This window comes from Phyllobates terribilis, unplaced genomic scaffold (genome assembly GCF_046119375.1).
Source record: "Phyllobates terribilis strain yellow unplaced genomic scaffold, ASM4611937v1 Scaffold_13__5_contigs__length_258822181, whole genome shotgun sequence".
NCBI classification, from domain to species: domain Eukaryota; kingdom Metazoa; phylum Chordata; class Amphibia; order Anura; family Dendrobatidae; genus Phyllobates; species Phyllobates terribilis.
The window spans coordinates 188865077-188890680 of record NW_027362773.1 but is presented as its reverse complement, the minus strand read 5'-3'; the positions used below and the strand labels follow the sequence as shown (position 1 = coordinate 188890680).

General features: G+C 44.2%; 1 protein-coding gene across 1 annotated transcript in view; it reads right to left on the bottom strand.

Annotated features, from left to right (window-relative positions):
• Positions 1-8235: 8235 nt before the first annotated feature.
• The window catches only part of NLRC5 (NLR family CARD domain containing 5), a 306174-nt gene continuing 288805 nt past the window's right edge, over positions 8236-25604 (bottom strand). The window contains exons 40-46 of the mRNA XM_073659129.1: positions 24726-24809; positions 18839-18922; positions 17274-17357; positions 16947-17030; positions 14284-14367; positions 13991-14074; positions 8236-11134 (exon numbers count right to left, since the gene is read on the bottom strand). Coding sequence (XP_073515230.1) covers positions 11062-11134; positions 13991-14074; positions 14284-14367; positions 16947-17030; positions 17274-17357; positions 18839-18922; positions 24726-24809 — 577 coding nt within the window. The 3' untranslated portion in view covers positions 8236-11061. The remainder of the gene's footprint in view (positions 11135-13990; positions 14075-14283; positions 14368-16946; positions 17031-17273; positions 17358-18838; positions 18923-24725; positions 24810-25604) is intronic.

Here is a 25604-nt window from a genome sequence, read left to right as displayed (position 1 = left end):
TAAACAGGTAACAACAAGTAACAATAGTAATTATAACAACAATAACAATGTTACAGTAAGTCCCGTCACCAGGTGTCCATTTCACTGATGAAGGTGTAACAAGAGTAGCATGAGGGACCCGCCTGAAAACCCTCAACGTAGGCCCTGGGCGTGGCTACAGGGCATAAGTGATCCAGGTCTTGGATCACGTCTTCGGCCACGCCAAACGGGTTTTTGTTCTGTGGTCTTTTTATGAAACAAATAAGGGGGCACTTTGATAAGTGCAACTATTTACAGAAAGTTTTTCGGTTATTCACCGTCCATAACCTACAGTCTTTATACCCTTACGGGTAACTAAATGAACACATTATAACAGTAGGCAATACCCAACTGGGTAATTATTTACAATATAGGCATTTTGTATTTATTCCCTATACCTGGCAGGGATTTGGCCTTGTGTGCTGCGTGTGGACCTTCGTAGCACGGGGGTGGTACTGGTGTCTGTGCATGCACTCTCTGTTACCCTGTCAGTTCTACATGTGGGTAGATTATAAAACTGCCTCAGTCTCTCTATGGGACTGGCAAGTACACTGTTTACTGGGTACTCTTCCTGTTCCTGAGCAGGTTCTTCTAGGGCGCTCACAGGTTCTTCTTGTGGTGGAGGCTCTTCCGGTGGTTGAAAGAAGTGTATCACTGGTATGATAACTGCTCCGTCGAGTTGAGGCCAGTCTGCAGGGAAGTCTCCTAGAACTGTATGAACTACGTCTTCCTTGGGTTTCTCTGGTATTACAAGAGGTGTTTCTTTCTCCTGTGTCTTCAGTAGACCTGGGCACAATTTCAAGAGGTCTCTTGAGACTGTTGCGGTTGTTTTACCTCCATCCTTGCTGATCAGGCAGGTTTTGTTGTTGTCAAATTTAGAATTCAACACTGTGTAGAGCTCTCTTTCCCACTGGTCATCGAGCTTGTGACCTCTTCTTTTCCGTTTTAGCACTATCTCTCCGGGTGCCAAGGGTTCTGCTGGTGCGTTCTTGTTATACTGATCTTATTGTCTTTCCCTCACCTTGTTTAGACTGTCTTCGACACAGGCATGTACTTTCCTGTACTGCTCTTGCCGACTTGTGTCCCAATCTTCAGTGGACGTATCTGCAGCAGGTACTACCACTCCGAGCTCTAGGTCCATGGGCAATTTTCCAGGTCTTGCTCTCATGAGGTACGCTGGGGTACAATTAGTAGAACTCACAGGTATGTGGTTATACAGGTCCACTAGGTCAGGTAGCTTGTCTGGCCACTGGTTCCTCTCTTCCAAAGGTAGGGTTTTCAACAGGTCTATAACGATGTTATTCATTTTCTCGCACACACCATTGGTTTGCGGATGATATGGCGTAGTCCGGATCTTCTTGCATCCATACAGGTGACAGAATTCCTTGAATAGCTCAGCTTCAAAAGCAGGGCCTTGATCTGTTAGCACCTTGTCCGGATATCCATGGGGTCTGCAGAAGTAGGCGTGAAACGTTCTTGCTGCAGTTTCTGCTGTCAGATCCTTGACGGGGGCTACCACCAGGAACCGGGAATAGTGATCCACCATGGTCAGGACATAGGAATAGTCTGATCTGCTGGGCGACAGTTTGACATGATCCAGAGCGACAATCTCCAGGGGTTGGGTTGTCTTGATGGACTGCAAAAGTGCTTTCTGGCTGCCGTAGTCTTTCCTTCTGAGGCTACAGGGCCCACAATTCCGGCACCGCTTTCTATGCAACTCCGCATTCCAACCCAATATAATCGGTCCTTCAGCATGGTTTCCAGCTTCTTCCAGCCAAAGTGACCTGCTTGGTCGTGGTAGGCCTCTAACACCATCTGGATATCCGTCCTGGGTACAACAATCTGCCACAACATTTCATGGGTTCTGGGGTTGACATACCTTCTGCACAGCTTTTCTCTGTAGATGAACAGCCGGCTTCTCTCATTCCACAGGTGTTTGGCTTGTGGAGGAGCATCCTTCTCCAGGTGAGAACCTTCTTGGGTTATCAGTCTTTTAATGAGGCTGACAACTGGGTCACTGTCCTGCGTCTCCTTCCAACCGTGATGAGGTAAAGGATTCAGCATCTTACCATGATGTCTTCTGGAGGCGTGTTGCTCATGAACCATTCCGCTTCTGTGGAAAGCAGGTAATTCAATTTCTTCTAGGTCATCCACTTCATCCTCGATGTCCGACTGATGGGGCATTCTTGACAGGGCATCAGCATTGGTGTTCTTGTGACCTGCCCGGCACTTGATTGTGAACTGGTAATTCGACAATCTGGCCACCCAACGCTGTTCCATGGCTCCCAACCTGGCTGTCTCCAGGTGTGTCAAGGGGTTATTGTCGGTAAAAGGCTGTGAATTTAATTTAATTAATTGGTGGATGGTTACCGGTGTGTATGTGGTGTTGTACCCCTTTAACCCTTCCAAAATCAAGTGGGTGTTTACTAAACACCTGTTCATATTCCTGAACCACTCTGTAAACACCGTGTTTCTGATGGACAGGAGTAGCGTCAGTCCCAACATGGAGCTGTTGACACCATTCCTCCAGCTGAGCTTCGGAGTCATTGTCCTCCACTGTATCCGGTGGGGTCAAGGATTCCACTGTGTGTATGGCATCATTATTCACAGTATACAGTCTGGCAACAGTGGCGTATCGTGGCAATTTAAATTCCTCCTCCCCACAATTTAGGAGGCGTACGGGCACCCTTACACTGCGTACATCAACTACCACTCTAGCAGTTAGGAGTGTAGGTCTGTGCTCTGAGCTAATGGGCTCCACTACCGCCTGGTAGTTCTGTCCCTTGAGACCTATTGCTGCCCTACACCAAATTAGCATCTCACTCATTGGGGGAATCACAATGAGTATCTGGTCTGTCACCTGTACATTACCAATCTCACCACCTGTTAGCTTTACCTGTTGCTGGTACAGGAGGGCTCGAATCTCTCTCTGGAGCACCTTCCTCTGCCCCTTTTTGGCAGTGTCAGCAATCTGTTGGAGTAAAATCAACACTTCTCCCAAACAGTTACCAACAACATTTGTACCAAGTATCATATATGGATTTGTATCACCAGGGTTAGATTCTATGACAATCAGTCCTTGGTCCTTTAGTTCCACTCTCCCCACCTTCACTGTCACGTCTTTAACCCCTACCAGGTTAAGAGGAAGGCCATTGGAGGCATACACAGAAAGATTTGGGGCTGGCGGGTGAAGTTCATCTATGGACCAGTACCTTTTGTAGAGGACATCAGGTATGATGGTTACCTGTGAGCCGGTGTCCAGTAGTGCAGGTGTTGCTATGCCATCCAGCACGATGGACAGGAAAGGCCTTCCTCCTACAAACCGGTCGTAGCAGCTTGATGGGCCTGGTTGATCTACTCCTGGGTGTTGGCCCTTGGCCCCAGGGTTTGCCCGTTTAAAGGACAGATCCGCGCTGTGTGGCCTGTCTTGTGGCAACGGTAGCAGATGAGTTCTCCTGGAGGGTGACGTTGGTCGTTGGTCCTCCCACGGGGTGGCGTTGTCCTCCTTCTCCTCATCCAGGGGACATCCTCAGGACTGTCGGTGAGTAGGATCCTTCCATCCGGCTCGGGCTCCGCCTGTAGCTGCAGGGCGCTCAGGACAGTGGTCAGGGTTTTACTTAGCTGACGCACTTCAGAGCGCAGGCTGTCCAGCTCGCTAGGGGGTGCTGTTTGCACTTTTGTCTCAGCAACTAACGAAGGGGCAGTGAGTGTTGTGGCCATTGGGGCGGCCCCACCCTGGTAACGCTGGATAGCAGCATCTGATGTTTCCAGGGGCTGAAGGCCCTTAATAGCCATGTCCTTCAGGGTGTCAAAGGGGGCAGTTGGATGATCTAAGGCCCACCACCGTTCTGCTCTCCTCCTGGGACCTCAATCCCCGGATGAATTGTTCTGTCAGCATTTTGTTCTCATCATGTATGCTGGCCGGACTAAACAGTTTCAGGGCCCGCAGTGCCTCTTGTAAACGCCAGGCATAGTCCCGGATACTGTCCTCAGGTTTCTGGGTACAGTGGTAGAACCTCATCCGAAGATCTGTCTCAGTGCGGTTTTCAAAGACAGTTTGCAGTCTCTTAAATATAATGGATACTGATTCCTGGTCTGCGGCTGGCCAGGTTTCAACTTCCCGCTCTGCGGCACCAGTCAATTGTCCCAGCACAACAGCGGCTCTCTGTTTACCAGTCATTGATTACATGTCTAATACACCACATAATTTCCTTTTGCCGTCATACTGGGGAAGCCATTTTGCTCCGGGGATATACGGCAGGGCCATGGGTATCAACGGAGTTATGACCCCTGCTGGTAGGGCGGCCGTTCCGGCCTGAGTAGCGCCGGGCGCGAGTTGAACATCGGGAGCGTTAACTGGTGCTCCGGCGTCTTGCTTGTCGTCGGCCATGGTTTCTCCCCCCTAGTAAACCGTAGCCTACCTTCTCTCTCTTTTTCGGGTAGGCCGCAGCTCCGCAGACGACGGTCTCCTTCCAGGACCTGACGCTTCCTGGTGCTGCGTCAGAGCACGAGGCGGGGCTTGAGCTTCGCGCGCTACCAACGGTTACGCCTCTCTGGTTCCCGCGGTTACGCCCCTCTTCTTCCCGCGCGGCGACGCGGTAATGGCGGCGATGTTCACCACAGTTCAAACACAGTTCAAATACGGCACACAGTACCCGGTGGCAACGGGCACAAAATCCTGTTCGTGACGCCAGGAAGAGCTGACTCACCCGGGGGGATATAGGGGAAACTCGGTGCCCGGGCCTTTTCCTTCTTTGTAGGATGTCATGGCAGTCGGCTCCCGGGCCCGTCCTCTGGGGTCACTCTTTAAAAGGGGGTTTTTGTTAACATTTGTCTCGTGACGCCACCTGTGGTTCCCGGTAATGAATGCCGGCGCTGCTGCAGACCTCCGGGGGTGATGAGATGGCAGCTGGGATGTTTCTGCTCCCCACAGGCGGAGCAGGCCCCCGGGGCAGGGTTGATGGAAGGGATGCAGGTGAGAGGTGGTTCAGTCGGATCAGGGGGAATGGCGGACACACACACAGGGGATTCGCTTCAGTACCTTTACTGGTGTAACGGCAGGTATGGTCCAGGGTACTTGATAGGAAGGGTGCACTTCTGGACTCTCCCCAGTGAGCGGGTTGTAGGCCTCCTGGTCCGTGTCTTCTTCTCTCTAAGCTTCTGGCCAGCCTGGAACTTGGCCTAGCTTCTATATTGTTTTGCTGTCTCACCTGACTACTTGGTAGTAGGACTTTTCTTTGGCAACCACTATCCCTGGACGCCGGGGCCTTCGTGGTTCCTAGTCCTGTAATTGATGGCAGCTTCAGGATGACCAGAGGTCTGGAAGCCTCCTGGTCTGCCGGTTGTCCCTACTGGGTGTAGAGAACCCTGTAGGCGCGGACCCGGTGTCTGGCTTGTGTCTTGGAGTGAGCTTCAGACGCTCCTCTGCCCCCTTAACTCCTCTCTTCTCTCTCCTTGCCTCGGCCACACTCGGGGCCCTCAGAACAGCAGCAGACGTACTGCGTCTTCACTGCTCTCTGACTGACTAACTAACTCATGACTCACTCTCTAACTCCACCCTCCAGTTTATATATCCTTAACAGAGCTCCCTCTGGTGGTCTGAGGTGGAAGGGTGGAGGTGTCTGCATGTAGTGAGGGCCTCTTGTGGAGAAGTCCATCTGAGCACCCTTTTGGGTCCTGTGGTACCTGTAGTAGCAGGGTGCCACAACTGCAATATATTAAGGGGATAAAAACTTTGATGTGAGGAGGAGGAGTGCTTCTTTAATGGTAGTGCATGGGACTTCATGAGAGTAGTAGCACTCCAATGAAATATTTTATATTTCCAATAATTTGCAAAAGTACCTGTATACACAGTGCAGATCTAAGGAAGGTTACCGATCGCCATCTTCTCTAGTTAGCTCTGCTCCAGTCCTTTTCGGCACCACTTGACTATGTGATTAGCACGGTCACATTGTGTATTCTGTGCGGACCAGAAGCCCCTATCACTATGTAAGCCTATGAGTCTCACGTCAAGGCTCTTATAAAATTAAGATGAGGGAGACTTGAACCCTTTGTCGTTATACTGAAACCTACAAACAGTACTATAGGGTGATGAAAGTCCTGTCCAGTGGAACCAAATATTCCATCCAGAATTCAGACAGTTATACAGTCATGGCTGAAAGTGTTGGCACCCTTGAAATTGTTCTGGAAAATGAAGCACCTTATTTTTTAGACAATGAGAAAGCACTTTTTTCCCCCACAATTTGGGAGGAAAATGGGGGTGCATTTTATAGTTAATGTAGCTTACCGGGGGGAGTTGGCGGCGGTGGAGCTGGGTCACAGGGTCGCTGCTGCAGGAAGCCGGCAGCGGCAGGAGTGGAGCGATGCTGCGCCCCTGGACTGGGAGGAGGGGTTGTCCAAGCGGTGTGGGGCTGTGGGTCCTGGGCTTCAACAAGATGTCGGCAGTGAGGCACAAGCAGAGTTTTTCCTATTTTCCTCCCCAAAATTTGGGGTGCGTCTTATGGTCTAGTTCGCCTTATAGTCCGCAAAATATGGTATTTCTCCCAGAAAATTATTGCAATTGCCCATGTTTTGTTATACACCTGTTTATTGGAACAACACAAAAAAAAGAAGAAAAAAAGGCAAATTGGACATAATTTCACACAAAAAGGTCCAGACAAAATTGTTGGCACCCTCAACTCAAATTTGGTTGCATGCCCTTTGAAATAAATAACTGCAATCAGTCGCTCCTTATATCCATCAACAAGCGTCTTACACCCCTCAGCTTGAATTTTGGACTCTTCTTTTGCAATCTGCTCCAGGTCTCTCATGTGAAGGCGTCTTCTCCCAACAGCAATTTTAAGATGTCTCCATAGGTGTTCAGTGGGATTTAGATCCAGACTCATGGCTGCCACTTCAGTACTCTCCAATGCTTTGTTTCCATTCTTTTGTCAGTGCTTCTTGAAGTATGATTGGGGTCATTGTCCTGCTGGAAGACCAATGACCTAGGACGCAAACCCAGCTTTCTGACTCTGGGCATTACATTGCGACCCAAAATTCTTTGGTAATCTTCAGCTTTCATGATGCTTTGCACACTGTCAAGGCACCCAGTGCCAGATACAGCAAAACAACCCCAAAACATCTTTGACCCTCCACCATATTTGACTGTAGGTAGTGTGTTCTTTTCTTTGTAGGCCTCATTTAGTTTTCGGTAAACAGTCGAAAGATGTGCTTTACCAAAAAGCTGTATCTTGGTCTCATCTGATGCTTTCCCAGAAGGATTTTGGCTTACTCACGTACATTTTGGAAAATTGCAGTCTAGCTTTTTATGTCTCTGTGTTAGCAGTGGGGTCTTCCTGGGTCTCCTGCCATACCGTTTCATTTCATTCAAATGTTGTTGGATAGTTTGCGCTGACACTGATGCACCCTAAGCCTGCAGGACAGCATGAATTTCTTTGGAATTTGATTGGGGCTGCTTATCCACCATCCGGATTATTCTGTGTTGCAACGTTTCATCAATTTTTCTCTGCCATCCACGTCCAGGGAGATTAGCTACAGTGCCATGGGTTGTAAACTTCTTGATTATGTTGCACACCGTGGACAAAGTAACATCAAGATCTCTGGAGATGGATTTATAACCTTGAGAGAGTATTGATATTTTTCAACAATTTGAGTGCTCAAGTCCTCAGACAGTTCTCTTCTCCGCTTTCTGTTCTCCATGCTTAGTGTGGCACACACAGACACACAATGCAAAGATTGAGTCAACTTCTCCCCTTTTTATCTGGTTTCAGGTGTGATTGTCATATTGTTCACACCTGTTACTTGCCACAGGTGAGTTTTAATGAGCATCACATGCAAACAAAGATGTTTTGGAAAGGTGCCAACAATTTTGTCCATTTTTGGGGTTTTGTGTGAAATTTTGTCCAATTTGCCTTTTCTTCTTTGTGTGTATTGGAACAACACAAGAAAACAAAGAAAATAAACTTGCGTATAACAAAACACATGCAATTGTAATAAATGAAAATACTTTATTTTCTGTAACAATTTCAAGGGTGCCATCACTTTCGTCCATGACTCAATATAGGCACAACGTTACACAGTATAGTGCTAAAATCTACTGAATATACCAATTTGTAATTACTAAACGCTAATCATGAAGGAATGTACATGTGCTAATATGTAGTTAAGAACCAGACAGACACTTTCTGAAGAAATAAAGCATTTATTTACATCTGTCAGCTGAAGTAGGATGGCATTTACATGGTGGTATTATAAAGACCGTTAAAGGGGTTATCCAGGCAAGATATTTTTTACATATTCTGTTTTTATTTTGCCTGGACAATCCCTTTAATCCTTCTCTTGGAATCACACATGCAGGTTTTGATGCAGTTCTTTGTCTCAAACACATGGGTGGATACAGGAAGAATATAATTTTATTTCCTTTACATTTTTTGTTATTTTTGGATCCACTCCTGGCATTGCCTCAAATAATTGGCACAAAAACTTCATGAATGATTCCAGCCTAAGGGAAGTTGAAGATGTCGCTTTCTTGTTCAGACCTAGAATTCCAAAATAACACAAACAAGTAATTTGTGGCGTGAAGTAATATGACAATTAAAAAATTCTCTTTTTCCTATATATTTGGCAATCCAATAATTTAACAAAATAAAATTTTTTCCTTTTAATAAGGTGCCTGGTAATGCACTACCTGATGTGTTTGGAACGAAGGAACTAATTTTCTTTAAAAAAGGAGCCGTATGAATTCTCAAAAATCAGGATTTCTCCAAAGCTCCTCGGGGGCTGGACCAGCAGCCACCCAGAAAGCAGCCAATCACCTTTTTAGGTGTCAGATCTGCCCACAAAATGTCTAACTTATCAGGGTGCATTCAAAAGATTCACTTACAGCTTCACTTATCAGGGTGCGTTCAAAAGATTCACTTACAGCTTCACTTATCAGGGTGCGTTCAAAAGATTCACTTACAGCTTCACTTATCAGGGTGCGTTCAAAAGATTCACTTACAGCTTCACTTATCAGGGTGCGTTCAAAAGATTCACTTACAGCTTCACTTATCAGGGTGCGTTCAAAAGATTCACTTACAGCTTCACTTATCAGGGTGCGTTCAAAAGATTCACTTACAGCTTCACTTATCAGGGTACATTCAAAAGATTCACTTACAGCTTCACTTATCAGGGTGCGTTCAAAAGATCCCTGCCAGGTCGTATTGTTGTTGGGATCGCTGTAGCGTCACTAAGTGTGAAGGTACCTTTACAGCTTCACTTATCAGGGTGCATTCAAAAGATTCACTTACAGCTTCATGCTAAATCAGTATTATCTACATCATCATTAAACTAGCAAAAGTGCATGTTTCTCCGACCTGAGAGTTCATAGCTGCCACTTGGTCGACATTTGCAACATTATATACTGTACATGTGCAATCTCATCACATAAAAAATGTAATATACAAATTTGATGTAAACATATAGGCCTCATTTATGAAAATTAGTGCGGGCAAAAAGTGGACGGGTCGCTGTTAGCGATCTTATCACGATTTTTATAATTGCTGATCATATCAATGCTTTTCGATTAGATCACTACTTTACAGAAATGGCTGATAAAGTTGGACTAATTGCTATGGGTCACACCTTCCATTATCTGATTACACTATTTTTTCTTAAATGAGGCTCATTATACTGGGTCAAAAAAACATGGATGAAAAATAAACCCATAAAGCCCTGTTCACATTTTGCTGTACTGCCATTGCTATTAGTTAGTTAGTTAACCCCATATGGCTAGAAATGTCAAGAATATGGTATATTAAGTAAAATGTGTGTGAACAGGATTTAAGAAAATGTACCTACAGTAAAAAAAGAACATGATGATCAATAAAGGTAAACTTGATGGAGTTTCTCTAAAAAAATTGCTAAGTAGTAAGTACAAATAAGTTAAGGGGTTATCCTTCAAAAGAAACAAGATACCCCCAAAAAACAAAGCTATCCTCTATCTATAGGAAAGGAGATCACTTGTCGATCACTAGGGATCTGACTGCTCTACAGTCCCATTCTCGGGATTGTCGAGGGTCCCAGCAGTTTGACCCCTAATGATCACCAAGTTATCCCTTATCCAATTGTTTTTTTTTAAATAAACGTTTCATAAATTAAAGCCAAAAAACAAAACTTACCGGTTCATACCCCCTCCAACTCCAGAAACAAAGCTCTGGTGTTCCCCACTGGTCTTTGCTTTACTTCTCCTACAGTGATGACTTGCTGTACATGCACGTGACTACTGCAGCCAATCATTGGCCTTAGTAGTCCTGTGACGCGCAGCCAATTGGTTGCAGCGATCGTGTATATGTCCATCAAGTCATCACTGCAGAGATTGAGTTGGGCGTCATCGACGTGTCGATGGTGACTGTGGGGGGATTGAAGAGGTGAGTTTTTTGGGGGTTTTGGTTATTTTTTTAATTTTATCGAACTAATATTTTTACATAATTGACAAACCCCTTACGTATACTTTGATTGACAGCCTCAAAGGCCATGTGCATTTTGCCACCATTCAAGGGTGAAGCAACTTTTAGCCTTGATTGAAAAATCAAGTATTTTGTGCAGACCTAAGTGTCATCGTAAATAAGAAAACCACGGCTTATTTCCACAAATAATGCACCGACCAGTGTTGACAGACAGTATAATTCAGAGAATTCAAGTAGGGTTTCGGACACTGTCCTTATTCGTATATATGTTTTGTGTCCCGAAACGCGTCAGCTGTAACAAGCTATGAATTTCCTGTGGATTACTAACTAAAGCCTTGAAGTTTTATTCCTTCCCGATGATGAACGCTATATGTTTCCATATTTACAGACTACAAATAAACTCTCTGTAGTCTGACCCTGCTGTCATGTGTTATTTTCTGCCAATTGCCCCCTTATTACTAATTTACAGAACCAAGAAAATGGGGCAGTTGGAAGGGAATGACATAAGGCAGCAGCATTTTTGCATCAAGGCCATTTATAAAAGTTGCTTCATTATTTCTTTTAGGCGACGCGATTCTTTCAAGCCTTTAAAGCCTATTCAAAAGCTGAGCCTTGCATTTTCTTTGTGCAGCTTCTCTTCCATCTCCTTTGTTACTAGATTGCCCCACAAGCTGAAAAATACACAAGAATGTTAAATCAACATTGTGCTTATTGTTAATTATGAAGGAATCAATGAAAGCAATAATGGCCTCTGGATGAAGACATTACTGCTAACCCTTGCCTCACCACACCTTGAACATAGGCAGATGATACAATAGAAAAAGACATAATGGACTTGTTTGTATGGGAGGTAGAAGTGATTATTGGTGACATTGTCAGTATGGAGAAATTCTATATTCAACTTAGCAGGATTTTCTTTACCAGGAACCCGTTAATATGAGCAGAAGGATGATCCTGAACAATATGGACTCGGCTTCTTCCCTAATCCTCATCTCACGTGGCCAGATTCTTCTAAATCCTTATAATTAAGAGGTGTTATTTTTTACATTAATTCTGAGCATTCGGCGATAATTATTATTATTGAACAACTTAAGCCCCATTCACAAGTCTGGGATCCAAATCGTATGCTGACTATTACATCAAATTCTGGGCACCACATTTCAAAATAGACATTGAAAAACTGGAGCAAGGTAAGAGAAGAGCTACCAGGATGGTGATCAGACTGCAAACTATGTCCTACGAGGAACGGTTACAGGATCTGGGAATGTTTAGCTTGCAAAACAGAAGACTGAGAGGAGACTTAATAGCTGTCTACAAATATCTGAAGGGCTGTCACAGTGTAGAGGGCTCATAAGGATTCTCATTTGCACATGGAAACACAAGAAGCAATGGAATGAAACTGAAAGGGAGAAGATACAGATTAGATATTAGAAAAAACTTTTTGACAGTGAGGGAGATCAATGAGAGGAACAGGCGGCCACGCCTGTTCCTATCCTTCAACTCTCCTTCAAAGTCTTCAAACAGAGGCTGGACAGACATCTGTCTGAGATGATTTAGTGAATCCTGCATTGAGCAGGGGGTTGGACCAGATGACCCAGGAGGTCCCTTCCAACTGTAACATTCTATTCTATTCTATTCACGGACCATTCATAGACTTGTGTGAGTTTGATCATCAAATCGGACCAAACTTGAACATGTCTCCATTTTTTCGTAGAATACTTGTAGAAACTTGGGCACATCTTCTATCTGTGAAATACATGAGTACAACAAGTACATGAAACAAGTACATGTGAAGAACAAGTACATGAAACATGGACATGTGAATGGTGCCTTAATGAGCACTGTTGCCGCTGAAGTACAATCCTTTAGTGCATTGGTAAGGGCACTTTTAGTAATACTTTAATTCTGTGGAGTTACCCACACTTTAAATGGTCACTGTATTTTTCGGATAAGGCCAGATGTGTGTCAGGTATTACAGGAAGTGGAGTTGGGTATTACAGGAAGTTGTGTCGGGTATTACAAGAAGTAGGTTGGGTATTGCAGGAAGGGGGTTGGGTATTACAGGAAGTTGAGTCGGATATTACAAGAAGTTGTATTGGGTATTACAGGAAGTTGTGTCGGGTATTACGGGAAGTTGGGTCAGGTATTACAGGAAGTGGGTTGGGTATTACAGGAAGTGGGTCAGGTATTACAGGAAGTGGAGTAGGATATTACAGGAAGTGGAGTCGGATATTACAAGAAGTTGGTTTAGGTATTACAGGAAGTTGGGTTGGGTATTACAGGAAGTGGGTCGGGTATTACAGGAAGTGGGTCAGGTATTACAGGAAGTGGGTCAGGTATTACAGGAAGTGGAGTCGGATATAACAGGAAGCGGAGTCGGATATTAAAAGAAGTTGGTTTAGGTATTACAGGAAGTTGGGTCGGGTATTACAGGAAGTGGGGTCGGGTATTAGAGGAAGTGGGGTTAGGTATTGCAGGAAGTGGGGTCAGGTATTGCAGGAAGTGGGGTCAGGACTCTGCTCTTGCTCTCCTGTCTGTGAAACTGCATACAAGCATATCAGAGTGGTGGACTTTCAGTTCAAGGCAGGCAAGCCCACAGGACAATGGCAGGAGGAATGCATGCTGGGAAGTGATGGAAAGGAGGTAGCAGCACCTGTAGTGTTGGTAGAATGCTGAAGAACAGGATTTCCCCATGCAAATATAGTGTTTGGCAAGCTAAAGAGCAGCAGAATTGGGACTGCTCCTGGATATAATAAACTGGTAGTACACCAAAAACAGTTTTACCATGTTGTGGGGTATGAAGCCAACAAGACCATGAAAGAGCAGGTACAATTTAAAGGGGTTGTTCACTACTATGACAACCCCTTCTCAATCTGAATGCTTGCCCCTGTTAAAAAAAAACAGTTATACTCATCTCCCGTGCCAGCACCGTTTTACCGGTGTTGGCGCTTGTTTTCCCAGGGCCCTACATGAGTTTGTTATGTCACTCGAGCCCTGGGCCCAATCAACACTGGCATCACGGTTTTTATTTTAACAGGGGCAAACATTTAGATTGAGTAGGGGGTGTCCTAGTAGTGAACAACCCCTTTAAGGCGGTAGTGTCTATATGGAAGGATGAATTTGGGGGAGATGTTGCAGGAGCCACTGGACCCTACTACCGATACCTGGATGAGTGCTCAGCTCTCGAGTAGAATATAAATTAGAGATTTCTATAGGAGAAGAACTAAGTACATGAATGATGGTCCACCTTATAGCTACCATGCTGAACTACAAGGATGGAGGAGACACAATGTAAAACCTCCTCTTCTCTATATTTTCCATAGCTTGTTCCGAAACTACCAGGAGCACCACAGGGTTTATCAAGCCTCATGAGGCAGTTGAGTTCAGGACAGAAGACCAAAGATCGTGGGTCCTACATGGACCGTGAAAGTCGAACATGTGAAGCCAGCATCTTCACTTGCTTTCCATGTTCAAATCTATACGTTACCTTCACTGCTATTTCAATATAATCAGCATTTCTTACTTGCCTTATCACTTTTATCCAAAGGCAGACACTTAATGCTTGAGCCATTGCTTCTGCACCTTTCATTTTTATATGGTTTTTCTCAAGACTGGAAAGAAAGGATAATTTGGATAGATCAGAGCTATTTCATTCTAATGCTTTGGTTTAGGGAAAAAGTTATCTCCCACACCTCCCACAATGTCGCTCATTGGATTGAGTTGGGTTTTTACTTATCTCCCTCTCTCTTAATAGTAATAACATTTAGATCCAAAGGTTTAAGAAAATCAAATATATCCAATATTTTAACTTTCCACTTACTCCAGCTTCTTTAGTCTTCTCATCTGTTTTAATGAATAGGATAGAGCACACGATCCACCATCTCCAATACTGTTCCAAGATAATCTACAATGATATATTCATTTATTGTAATCAGTGTACATTAACAACCTATGTCCTCACATATACCTGCTCCACATGGACAAAAGTATCCCATTCTAAATCCATAAACATTAATATACAATTGGGTTCCTATTGGCAGATACAACAGCTTCCAATCTTCTTGGAAGACCTTCTACAAGATTTTGGAGGAGTCGGTGGGAATTTTCACCCCTTCATCTATTTGTGAGGTCGGACACTGATGTAGGGGAGAGGCCGGGCTCGCAATCTCCGTTTTAGTTCATCCCAAATTTCTTATTGACCTTGTGCACTGGGCAGTCATGGGGAACAGAAAAGGGTCTTCCCCAAACCGTTCCCACAAAGTTGGAAGCGACAATTGTTCAAAATGTATTGTGTGATGAAAAGTTATTATTTTTTCTCACTGGAACTAAGGGACCGAGGCAGATAACTGAAGAAAAGATAAGGTTCTCCTGGCATTCGCCATACCCAAACTTATCCACTAGATGCCACATAGAGATGTGTGATCCGTCACTGCACAGAACACGTTTCCTTCAGAGTCTAGTGGTAGTGGCCTTACACCACTCCATCCGACGCTCGGTATTGTGCTTGGTGATGTTCAGCTGCATGCAGCTGCTTGGCCATGAAGCTCCCGGCGGGGGCGCAGTGTTTGTGTAGATTTTCATACCAGAGGAGGTCTGAACTCTGCAGTTATGGAGTCAGCAGAGCGTTGGTGACTTCTTTGCCCTTTCCTACTCAGGACTCAGCCCCCTGCTCTGTAACATTACGGGGTCTCTACTTCGTGGCTGAGTTGCTGCGGTTCCTTCCACTTCTCAATAATATCACTCACAGGTGATGAGGAAGATTCAGGAGGAAGAAAAGGACTTGTTACATCAGTGGCTCCTATTACAGGACCACGCTGGTATCAGTGACCTCAGCACCACCAGCTATTAGGTCACAGCCTGGTAAAGGCAGATGGCATGGCGGGGGGCCGGAGGTTATACACCAGAGGGCGAGGGGACGGAGGTTATACACCAGCGGGCGAGGGGCCAGAGGTTATACACCAGAGGGCGAGGAGCAGGAGGTTATACGCCCAGGGGGCAATTTGACTGAATGATAAACCAGATTTCAGTGATTATTACGGTAAGTGTAGCCCAATACTTCTGTCCATATTGTCTTTTAACCTAATATTATATTCATTGTGGTACTATAGTTTGAATGGTTTTTACATCAGATTGTAAAAATAAAACTAAGACATGTTTTTAGAAAAATTTGGGAAACAGCTATAATCACCAATTGTAGGAGTTGTCTCCTTAAGATAAAGATACAGTAACCAACCCCTTTAAGGGAACGTCTCCGTGGATTTATGCTGGCCAAACTATGGGCAACATGAATCAGAGCCTGGCTGCACGATTGCTGCTAAGTATGTCTTACTCTCAAACGCCCTGGTGTTTCACATTAAACATATTTTAAAGATCCGTCCAGGGACCATAGGCAGAGATGAGACCAGTCCGGCACTGCTACTGGCCAGCTTTTCCCCGTAAACCTCAAGGTGATTGACAGGTCTTTCCCATGGATGTACATCCGGAAAGACCTGTCAGTCAACTAGAGTGATGATGGGAGAAGATAGCCGGGGGGTGGCACCGGACTAGTCTCGTCTCGGATCTTTAAACCTTAAATAATTATATTTTCTCAATCACGAAAAATATATACTTGGGTGCAGTCGTGCAGCCAGGCTCTGATTAATATTCCCCATGGTTTGGACAGCAAGAATCATCTGACAGGTTCCCTTTTAGTAACTCAACCTTTGTGTCCCACTTAGATATTGATGACTTATCCTAAGGATTATTTTTTTAACAGCCTTTGGTTCAGTCTCGAACCATGGCGACTTGATGGATGAACGCTCTGTAGGAAGATCGATCTTGTGCAAGCCTAGATAGGTTCACCAGGGTCTTCTCTTGATAGTATCAAGCCATCAGGTTGCTTGTCTTCCTCTTCACCTTGTTCCTTCTATTCTTCTGACCATGATGTCCTTCTCCAGTGATTTCTCTCTTCGTATGATGTGTCCACAGTAGGCAAGTCGTAGCTTGGTGATCTTTTCTTTGAGTTACATTTCTGGTTTGATTTGTTCCAAAATTGGTTTCTTTGTTCTTCTTACCATCCATGGTATTGATAGGTCATCAAAATTGATTTGGTGGGGTCCTGACACCCAGTACCCCCTACTGATCAGTTGTTATCAGCTCTCGCAGCGGCAGGATGTAATCAATGATCGGAGCCGGAGAGCACGGCTATGTACAATGTTGAAGATCAGCTCCTGTTCACTTCAATAGGAGCTGAGATACAGAACGAATATTCACTGCTTACACTCAGAACTGAAAATGGTTGACCGGTGTGGGAGCCTAGTGTCAGATCTGCCATTGAATACCAATTCACATGATAGGTCATCAATATAGTAAGCCCCTTTAATTCCTATAAACTGCATCGCAAGGTATTGTCTTTAATACAACCTGTTATTTAGATGGTTTTTATACAAACGTGTGTTTTATATGCACAAGTCGTCCTATTCTCTACACATTTTGCATGCTTACATGATTTCTTCCAAATTCTGACAGCATCCAAGCGCTTCTGCCAGGGATTTGCAAACACTGTCAGATATTGCACAAAATTTCAGGCTGTGAAAATATAGAAGAAGGGGTTAAAGCCGATTCAGCAATACATACAATCTAGAGATAGCGAAGCATGGTTTTTTTTCATGGTCGAAGCAGATCGGCTGGACAGTAGTTTACGGCAATCTTTCATCAGGGGCGTAATGTTTTATTTCTATGGGATCCATCGAAGCAACTCGGTGGCATGGTGTAAAGAGATTTACAGAATGAAGAAAGCGACTAAGGTTACTTAAGCAAGAGTGGACTTACTCAAGTTTCCTCAGCAATCGAAAATGTGGAAGTCGTTCTGCAAGTTTCAGCAAGAACAGCTCCGAAAATGTGTTTTCCGACAAACTGTGCAAAACATTAATAATATTAAGAATAATTGTTTTAAATACAAAAGAAACACAATACACCTCCAATAGTGCCAAAAGTATAAGAGAAATGGAATAAAATTTATGCAATTCCATCTGCTATTTTCCAAAGACCTTTTTAAGTCTCAATTCAGATGAATGAATGATCCATGTAAAACAGAACTCGGCACGTCCGATATGCAGACTATATTCGTTTATGGGTGCACAAAATAATGGAGACTATATGGCATCCATTTTTCATTTGTCCGTTGCAAAAATTACAATGAAACCTGCATTGGGCACTTTTTATTTTTTTGTGATAGCACGTACAAAACTGATGTCAAAAATGGACATACAGAGCACATACAGTTTTGCTGCACTTAGGGCTTGATTCATTTTTTATCTAGTTTTTGGTATTTTTCACCTGCTTTTCATTTATTTTAATTTGCACTTTTTTAATGTCCAATTTTCATCTACGCTGTGTTTTTTAATGTTCGTCATTGTGGGCATGGCTTGATGATTCCAGATAATTTTGGGTCATTCATCAATTGAGACTTTTGAAAAGCCATAACATTTTTGAGCAGATATACTACAGTTCCCCTCCTGGAGTGATTTTATGTTTATCTGTAATTTTTGCACAATTTTTGCCACATTTGAGCAAAACATGCCACTTTTTTTTCACTAAAAAGTTGCAAAAAAAAAAAAAAAAGGTTACAGACAAAAATAAAGAATTGGCTAAGGGAACAAGGAAAGCGCATTAAGGTGTTATCCAGATTAAGGTAGGGATAAGAGGCGGTTCCGCTCACCTGGTGGCGTTGTGTGACACATAACACTTAAATGGTATCAAACAGTGTACCAGCTGTTTGAGCGCCACTGGTTGGCATCGCCAATGTGGTAATGCGGGTAGTTTGGACATAGCGGGTGGTTTGTATCTGATCAAGGAGTCAGAATCAGGCAAAAGTATTGGTAGTGCGTTTCAAAGTATTCCAGCTTCTTCAGGAGATATCTGTGGATCTCCTGAAGAAGTTGGAATACTTCGAAACACATAGAGAATGAATTGCACTACCAATACTTTTGCCTGATTCTGACTCCTTCATTAGAAACAAACCAGCAACGCAGGTCACCCGCTATCTCCAAACTACCCGCAGACAAAAATAAAAAGCATTTTTGAAATTGCACAAAATTCGTAAACCACGTGCGCCATTAAGAATTTTTCATCAAAAATGTCAACAAATATCACAGAAAAGCCACTTAATAAAAATGCAATAATGAATTGGACCCCTAGTGCTTTCAGCTCCATAATACAGGACCCATATTGACCTCATGTGTCGCAGCACAAGGCTCGTTCACGACTAGTAATAGGTTGCATGGCAAATGATAAAAGGCAGATAGATGTTTCTAATATCTTTTGATGTTTCTCTTGATCAGATTGCTAAATTAAGTATTAGAAAATACAGAACAAAAAACATTTCTTGCATTTACCTGATGTCTTCCATTTGTTGACATGAGCCCAAAGCTTCCATAAGTGCACTCTCAGATTTCACCCCCAAACCGCATGAGCGCAGACTGTGTAATCACATATAATGGTGGAAATTAGATGTCATCATATTAGATGATCATAGAAAAACGTTTCTATACAAAGAAACACATCTCTCTGCAAAACAGACCTCCGGGATCCGTCTTCAATTGTTAAGCAAACATGTTTTGTGCGCCATAATATACGCAGTGTGCCAACATTATGTACCCACAGAAGCGCCATAAGTGTACTACATACACATTTTAATTTATCCATTACATTACCATTTTACACCCACACATCCTCTAAGCACAAACACTCCATTCATAAACTGGTATTGGTACATAGTACACCAGATCCAAGTAACCCTTCCCTTTCCTTCTGCCATTGCAGTTAAAAAGAAGAGTGCATGCTGATACTTGTAGTTCCAAAGCCACTGCTTTAATAAAGGCAACCTCAGCCTCTTGTGCATCATGTATTCCACCTACTATTTGTTAAAACTAAATGCTCTTTGGAAAAGCTTGAAACTACTGTGATGCCATCCTTAATCTGTACTTGTACCCATGCTTGGACTGGACGACAGGAGAACAGGGGAATCCTCCGGTGGGCCACCACCTACTTGAATCACTATGTACAGACAAAGGCAGCATCTTATTGTTGAGACAAGACCAGGTGGGAACTTTTGAGGATTATTGAGGGTAAGCATTATTTCTTTTATTATTTTTAATCTGGTCTGAGTCCTTTTAGGAATGAGTTTTATTGTCTGGACAATCCCTTTAAGGATTGGTGGTGTGTCCTTACACAGTCACACCAAAGTATTTTCTCTCATCTGGGAGAATCGGGCCGATTATGCAAATCACACTCTTATCAAACTCTAATCAAACTTTGATCTGATTTTCTCAAAGGAGCAGAAGATGGAAAAATAAAATTTCTCCATCTTCTCCATTCTACCAGTCCACGGAATTCTGACTGCACTCAGATGTCATCCGAGTACAGTCTGATGTTTTCCACAAACTCATTGACTTGCATGGCCAAGTGCGATCCGAATATCAAATGCAAATGATGCACGCTGCAATTTTTGTCCTCGGAAGTCTCTGTTAGAGGAAAAACATTGGTTTGAATGTGATCTGATGATTTGTCGGATTGTACTCGGTCCGAAAATATGGCCATATGCACGAGCCCTTACACTGTCCCTTCAACACTGCCAGTGTCAGATGGAGCAGGGACACACCTCTTTGACAAAATGAATGGAAACACCCAGTTGTTAATTTATTTGGAAATTTTAAGGAGGAAAAAATAGAGTAACAACACAACATAGAGCTATAAGATAAGATGCTCCAGACTTGGTATTTTATAGCGAATGAATCTTCTAAAACAGACATGTCAGGAGAAGTGACAGGTTCGCTATAAGGTGCGTTTTGCAATCCTAAAGGTTTGTTCACATGCAGCATTTTTTTAATGCACAGAACCACATATTATAGCCAAAAAATTACGAAAAAACACGCGTTAAATAAATGCATCAAAAATGTTATGTGTGAACAAACCCAAAGGTGCCAGATAATTTGCCCTGTACAGATATGTTATGTATAAACACATATGTCATGAATATACATCCTGGGTATAATATAGATGCTCACTTGATAAATATACAATGCATATATAAAATAGATAAAATCCTGGTACTATTCATTGTCCATAATTTTTTAAGCTCGGTCTCATTAAAAATATTGCATCGTTTTGGCTTTTAAAGGCTTTGTTTCCCAGCATATTAAACTTTGATCTGTCTGAAAAAGACTTATAAGAGTTGCAAACTCTCAAAATGAGCTCACTGACAGATTCTCAGTTAACCCATTCTGCAGTCAGCAATAGACACTGCAACATGGAGGCTATAGAAGGCAAACTGTGCAACATTTTTAATGAAACCTTATTGAAAATATGATTTTTATCCACAAATACATGCATTTAAGAGTGTAGTGTTAGTGTAGGGAGTACAATTGGGGGAGGAAGGTTGAACTTGATGGAACTCTTTATTCAACCTATGTTAAGTGGACAATCCCTTTAAGCAGATGAGATCATTGACCTTTATGAATGGTTCATGTCTAGCGCATGGTGCTCTCTAGTACTGCGGGTCAACAGCGCCTCCTGCTGCCCTATTACATTGCCAGAAGTCTATGGAGGCTCAGTACACCTGTACATAGTCCATTATATCATTATCATGTCATGGCACCTAGGGGAATATTTATCAAAAGTGTCTAAAGGAAAAGGACTTTGCTGCCCATAGCAACCAATCACAGCGCAGCTTTCATTTTCCCAGAGCTGTTTTAGAAATGAAAGCTGAGCTCTGATTGGTTGCTATGGGCAACAAAAACAATTTCTCTCTTAGACACGATACATGAGGCCCATAGTGTACTTATATGATTTTATGTAGTAGAGCTGAGCTTGTCACCATGTTGTATTTATTACAATCTTTACTGTAGGTAAATAAACTGCATTATTTTAGCAAAGAAGAATTAAACTCAGTTATATAAGTAGCATTAATATGGCGTCCGATCCCCCCGAACGCGATGTTGCACAGCATTATTCTCTGTGAGAGATGTAAGCCACAATGACAGACGCCTGGTGCTGGGTGCAGTCTGCGCTTGGCAATAACATAGGTCAGCACACAGGATATTAGCTCTGGCATGCACAGCTAACAAAATAAAATGTTCTTTTCACTCGCTGCTAAAAAGGAAGTTGCTATGGCAACGTGTCAGTGCCAGTTTGTGTATACGCCTCACCAGTGATGTCATCAGATGCCCCAGGACTACGATTCCGAGAAATAAACAGCAGTTGACATGGGCGAGTCGTTAGGAAGTGTGTGGGTTACATATACGTGGCACCTAGCACCGCCATTGTGCACCGGGGGTCACTGAGCGCCCAGGGCTGCAGCGGAAGGAAGGATGGCGGGCGCCGAGCTGTGATTGTAGTCAGCAGCTTCATCTACATCACTTCTAAAATCTATTTTACGTATAACCGGTCATGGACTGCACCTCTTTGTGGCACCCTTACATTTTACTGACATGATACAGCAGCAGACCCATCTCTGTGAAAAAGTACAGCTCCTTTAGGTGTATGTGTCGCGCCCCCGGGGCCGTGGGGTACTCGGCAGCCGGGCCCTCAGATGCTTGGGGGATATCACGGTGGCTGGCCCGGTCCGTGGCCCAGGGCGGACAACTGAAAAGAGGGGAATGTATATTGGGATAATAGGTTTGTAAATGTTCGTGACGCCACCTGCGGTTTCTGGTGAGGAGCACCAGCGCTGCGGCAGTCCTCTGAGGCCGGTGTTCCGGCAGCTAAGATGGTGTAGCTCCCTACAGGTGGAGCTGGGCCTCAGGGCAGCGGAGGTATAGGGAATGCAGGGATGCAGGACAGAGGTGACCCAGCCGGGTCAGAAGAAGGATAGGCAGACACACAGTTCACTTCAGTACCTTTTACTGATGGAAATTCAGGCACATTCTGGAGCAGTGTAGGGTGAAGGTTGCATATCAGGATCCTCCCCAGTGAGCGGGTGTAGGGCCTCCTGTTTCTTGCCTTTCTGTAGTAAGTTTCTGACCTGCCTGGAGCTAGGCCTAACTTTGTCTCTGTCCTGCACCGGTTGACTTTGTGGTAGGGCCTTCTCTTGGAGTGCACGCTCCTCAGCTTGTGGGGCCTCCATGACTCCTGGCTCTGGTATGTATCAGCTCTTGGGTGATCCTGGGACCTGAAGTCTTCCAGGAGTCTCCGATTGTCTCCACAGGGGGTATACGGCCCTGCAGACGCGGACCCGGTGTCCGGTATATGCTTTCTGGGGTGAGCTTGTACAGCTCCTCTGCCCTCCAATTCTCCTCACTCCTCTAGCCTTCGGCCTCTCTCGAGGCCCTAACTAGGCTATGCACACTAGTGGCAGCTTGCCGCGTTTCACCGCTCTTATGGCGTCGGCACGCCTTGGGCTCTAACTGAGCTCCCTGAGTCTGCACTGACCTGACAACCTCTCTGGCTGCAGCAGACTGACTCCCTGCCTAGCTCCACCTTCCCTATTTATATCCCTAACGGGCTCCCTCTGGTGGTCTGAGGTGGAAGGTGGAGGTGTATTTATGCTGTGAGGGCCTCTTGTGGAGGAATCCGTCCATGCACCCCTCTAGGATCTGTGGCACTCATGCGCAGCAGGGGCGCCACATATGTTACACACCAGTCCCAGGTCCAGGCTCTGCCCCCTTTACCTCAGTTTGCTAAACTTTCTTGTGCTTTACATCCTCGTTTGTAGATGTGATCATCTACCTAGGCCTGTATAAGGCCCATCAAGACTGCGCACCATGACCTGCTCAGGACCTGTCTGCGGGATCCAGGACCTCTGCTACCTGTCTGCAATCTACAGGACTTCTGCCACCTGTCCACGGTCTCTAGGACCTCTGCTACCTGTCTGCGGTGTCCAGGACCTCTGCTAACAGTCTGCAGTCTCCAAGACCTCTGCTACCTGTCTGCGGTGTCCAGGACTTCTGCTAACAGTCTGCAGTCTCCAAGACCTCTGCTACCTGTCTGCGGTGTCCAGGAACTCTGCTAACAGTCTGCAGCCTCCAAGACCTCTGCTACCTGTCTGCGGTGTCCAGGACCTCTGCTAACAGTCTGCAGTCTCCAAGACTTGCGGTGTCCAGGACCTCTGCTAACAGTCTGCAGTCTCCAAGACCTCTGCTACCTGTCTGCGGTGTCCATGACCTCAGCTAACAGTCTGCAGTCTCCAGGACTTCTGCCACCTGTCTGTGGTCTCCAGGACCTCTGCTACCTGTCTGTAGTCTCCATGACCTCTGCTACCTGTCTATGTTATCCAGGACCTCTGCTACCTGTCTGCAGTCTCCAGGACCTCTTCTTTCTGTCTGTGGTCTCTGGGACCTCTGCTACCTCTCGGTGGTCTGCAGGACCTCTGCTACCAGTCTGTGGTCTCCAGGACCTCTGCTACCTGTCTGCTGTCTCCAGGACCTCTGCTACCAATCTGTGGTCTCCATGACCTCTGCTATCTGTCTATGGTCTCCATAACCTCTGCTACCTGTCTGCTGTCTCCAGGACCTCTGCTACCTGTCTGTGGTCTCTATGACCTCTGCTATCTGTCTATGGTCTCCAGGACATCTGCTACCTGTCTGCGGTCCCCAGGACCTCTGCTACCTGTCTACGGTGTTCAGGATTCAGTTCAATAGGAGGCGGATGTGCAGTACCCAGCTGCGGCCACTAACAGAATACGGACCAGCTCGGCAAGTGAATACCTCCGGCCGGCAGCTGCCAACACTGAGAACAGCTGATGAGCGAGGGTGCCGGATGTCTGACCTCGATCAGACACTTATGAACTATCCTAAGGATAAGTCATCAATAATAAAGTAGTGGACAACTTCTTTAAAAATGAGAAAAAGAAAGGTGTAATCCAGCATTTACCCCTGAAATTACAAAATTCCTTTTTTAGTAATCCATTAAAGCATGTCAGATTTGACAGGTCGATTCCTTTTTACCTGAGTGGATATTCTGCAGGCAAATTATCATTTACAGGTGCGATAAATGACAAATGAACACATTACTGTTCATCAGTTGATGGCTGCACATGTTTATAGTGGGCACTGATTGTGAATAATAATAATAATAATTTTTTATTTTTATAGCACCAACATATTCCGCAGCACTTTACAATTTTATGTGAATGATCCTTACTACCTTACTTAGTTATAGTTTTTGTACCTTGTTATATACTTTTAATTGATTCTTATATACTGTAAATCCAATTTTCACATTTACAGCGCTGTGGAATTAAGGGCACTATCAATTAAATTGTAATAAGAAAATAATTTTACTTACTGAAGAACCTTTAATTGCTGCAATTGGGACAGAGAAGCGAATAAATGGCATGCGGCTTTGTTTTCAAAATTATTTCCAGATAAACTGAAAAACAATACGTAGTACAGTAATTTACATGTCATACAGAAATAAAACAGTGTGTATACATATATATATATATATATATATATATATATATACAGTGCCTTGTGAAAGTATTTGGCCCCCTTGAACTTTTCTACCTTTTGCCACATTTCTGGCTTCAAACATAAAGATTTAAAATTCAAATTCTTTGGGGAAGAATCAACAACAAGTGGGACACAATCGTGAAGTGGAACGAAATTTATTGGATATTTTAAACTTTTTTAACAAATTAAAAACTGAAAAGTGGGGCGTGCAATATTATTCGGCCCCTTTACTTTCAGTGCAGCAAACTCACTCTAGAAGTTCAGTGAGGATCTCTGAATGATCCAATGTTGTCCTAAATGACTGGTAATGATGAATAGAATCCACCTGTGTGTAATCAAGTCTCCTATAAATGCACCTGCTCTGTGATAGTCTCAGGGTTCTGTTTCAAGTGCAGAGAGCATCATGAAGACCAAGGAACACACCAGCCAGGTCCGAGATACTGTTGTGGCAAAGTTTAAAGCCGGATTTGGATACAAAAAGATTTCCCAAGTTTTAAACATCTCAAGGAGCATTGTGCAAGCGACCATATTGAAATGGAAGGAGTATCAGATCACTGCAAATCTATCAAGACCCGGCCATCCCTCTAAACTTTCATCTCGAACAAGGAGAAGACTGATCAGAGATAGAATCATAGAATCATAGAATGGTAGAGTTGGAAGGGACCTCCTGGGTCATCTGGTCCAACCCCCTGCTCAAAGCAGGATTCACTAA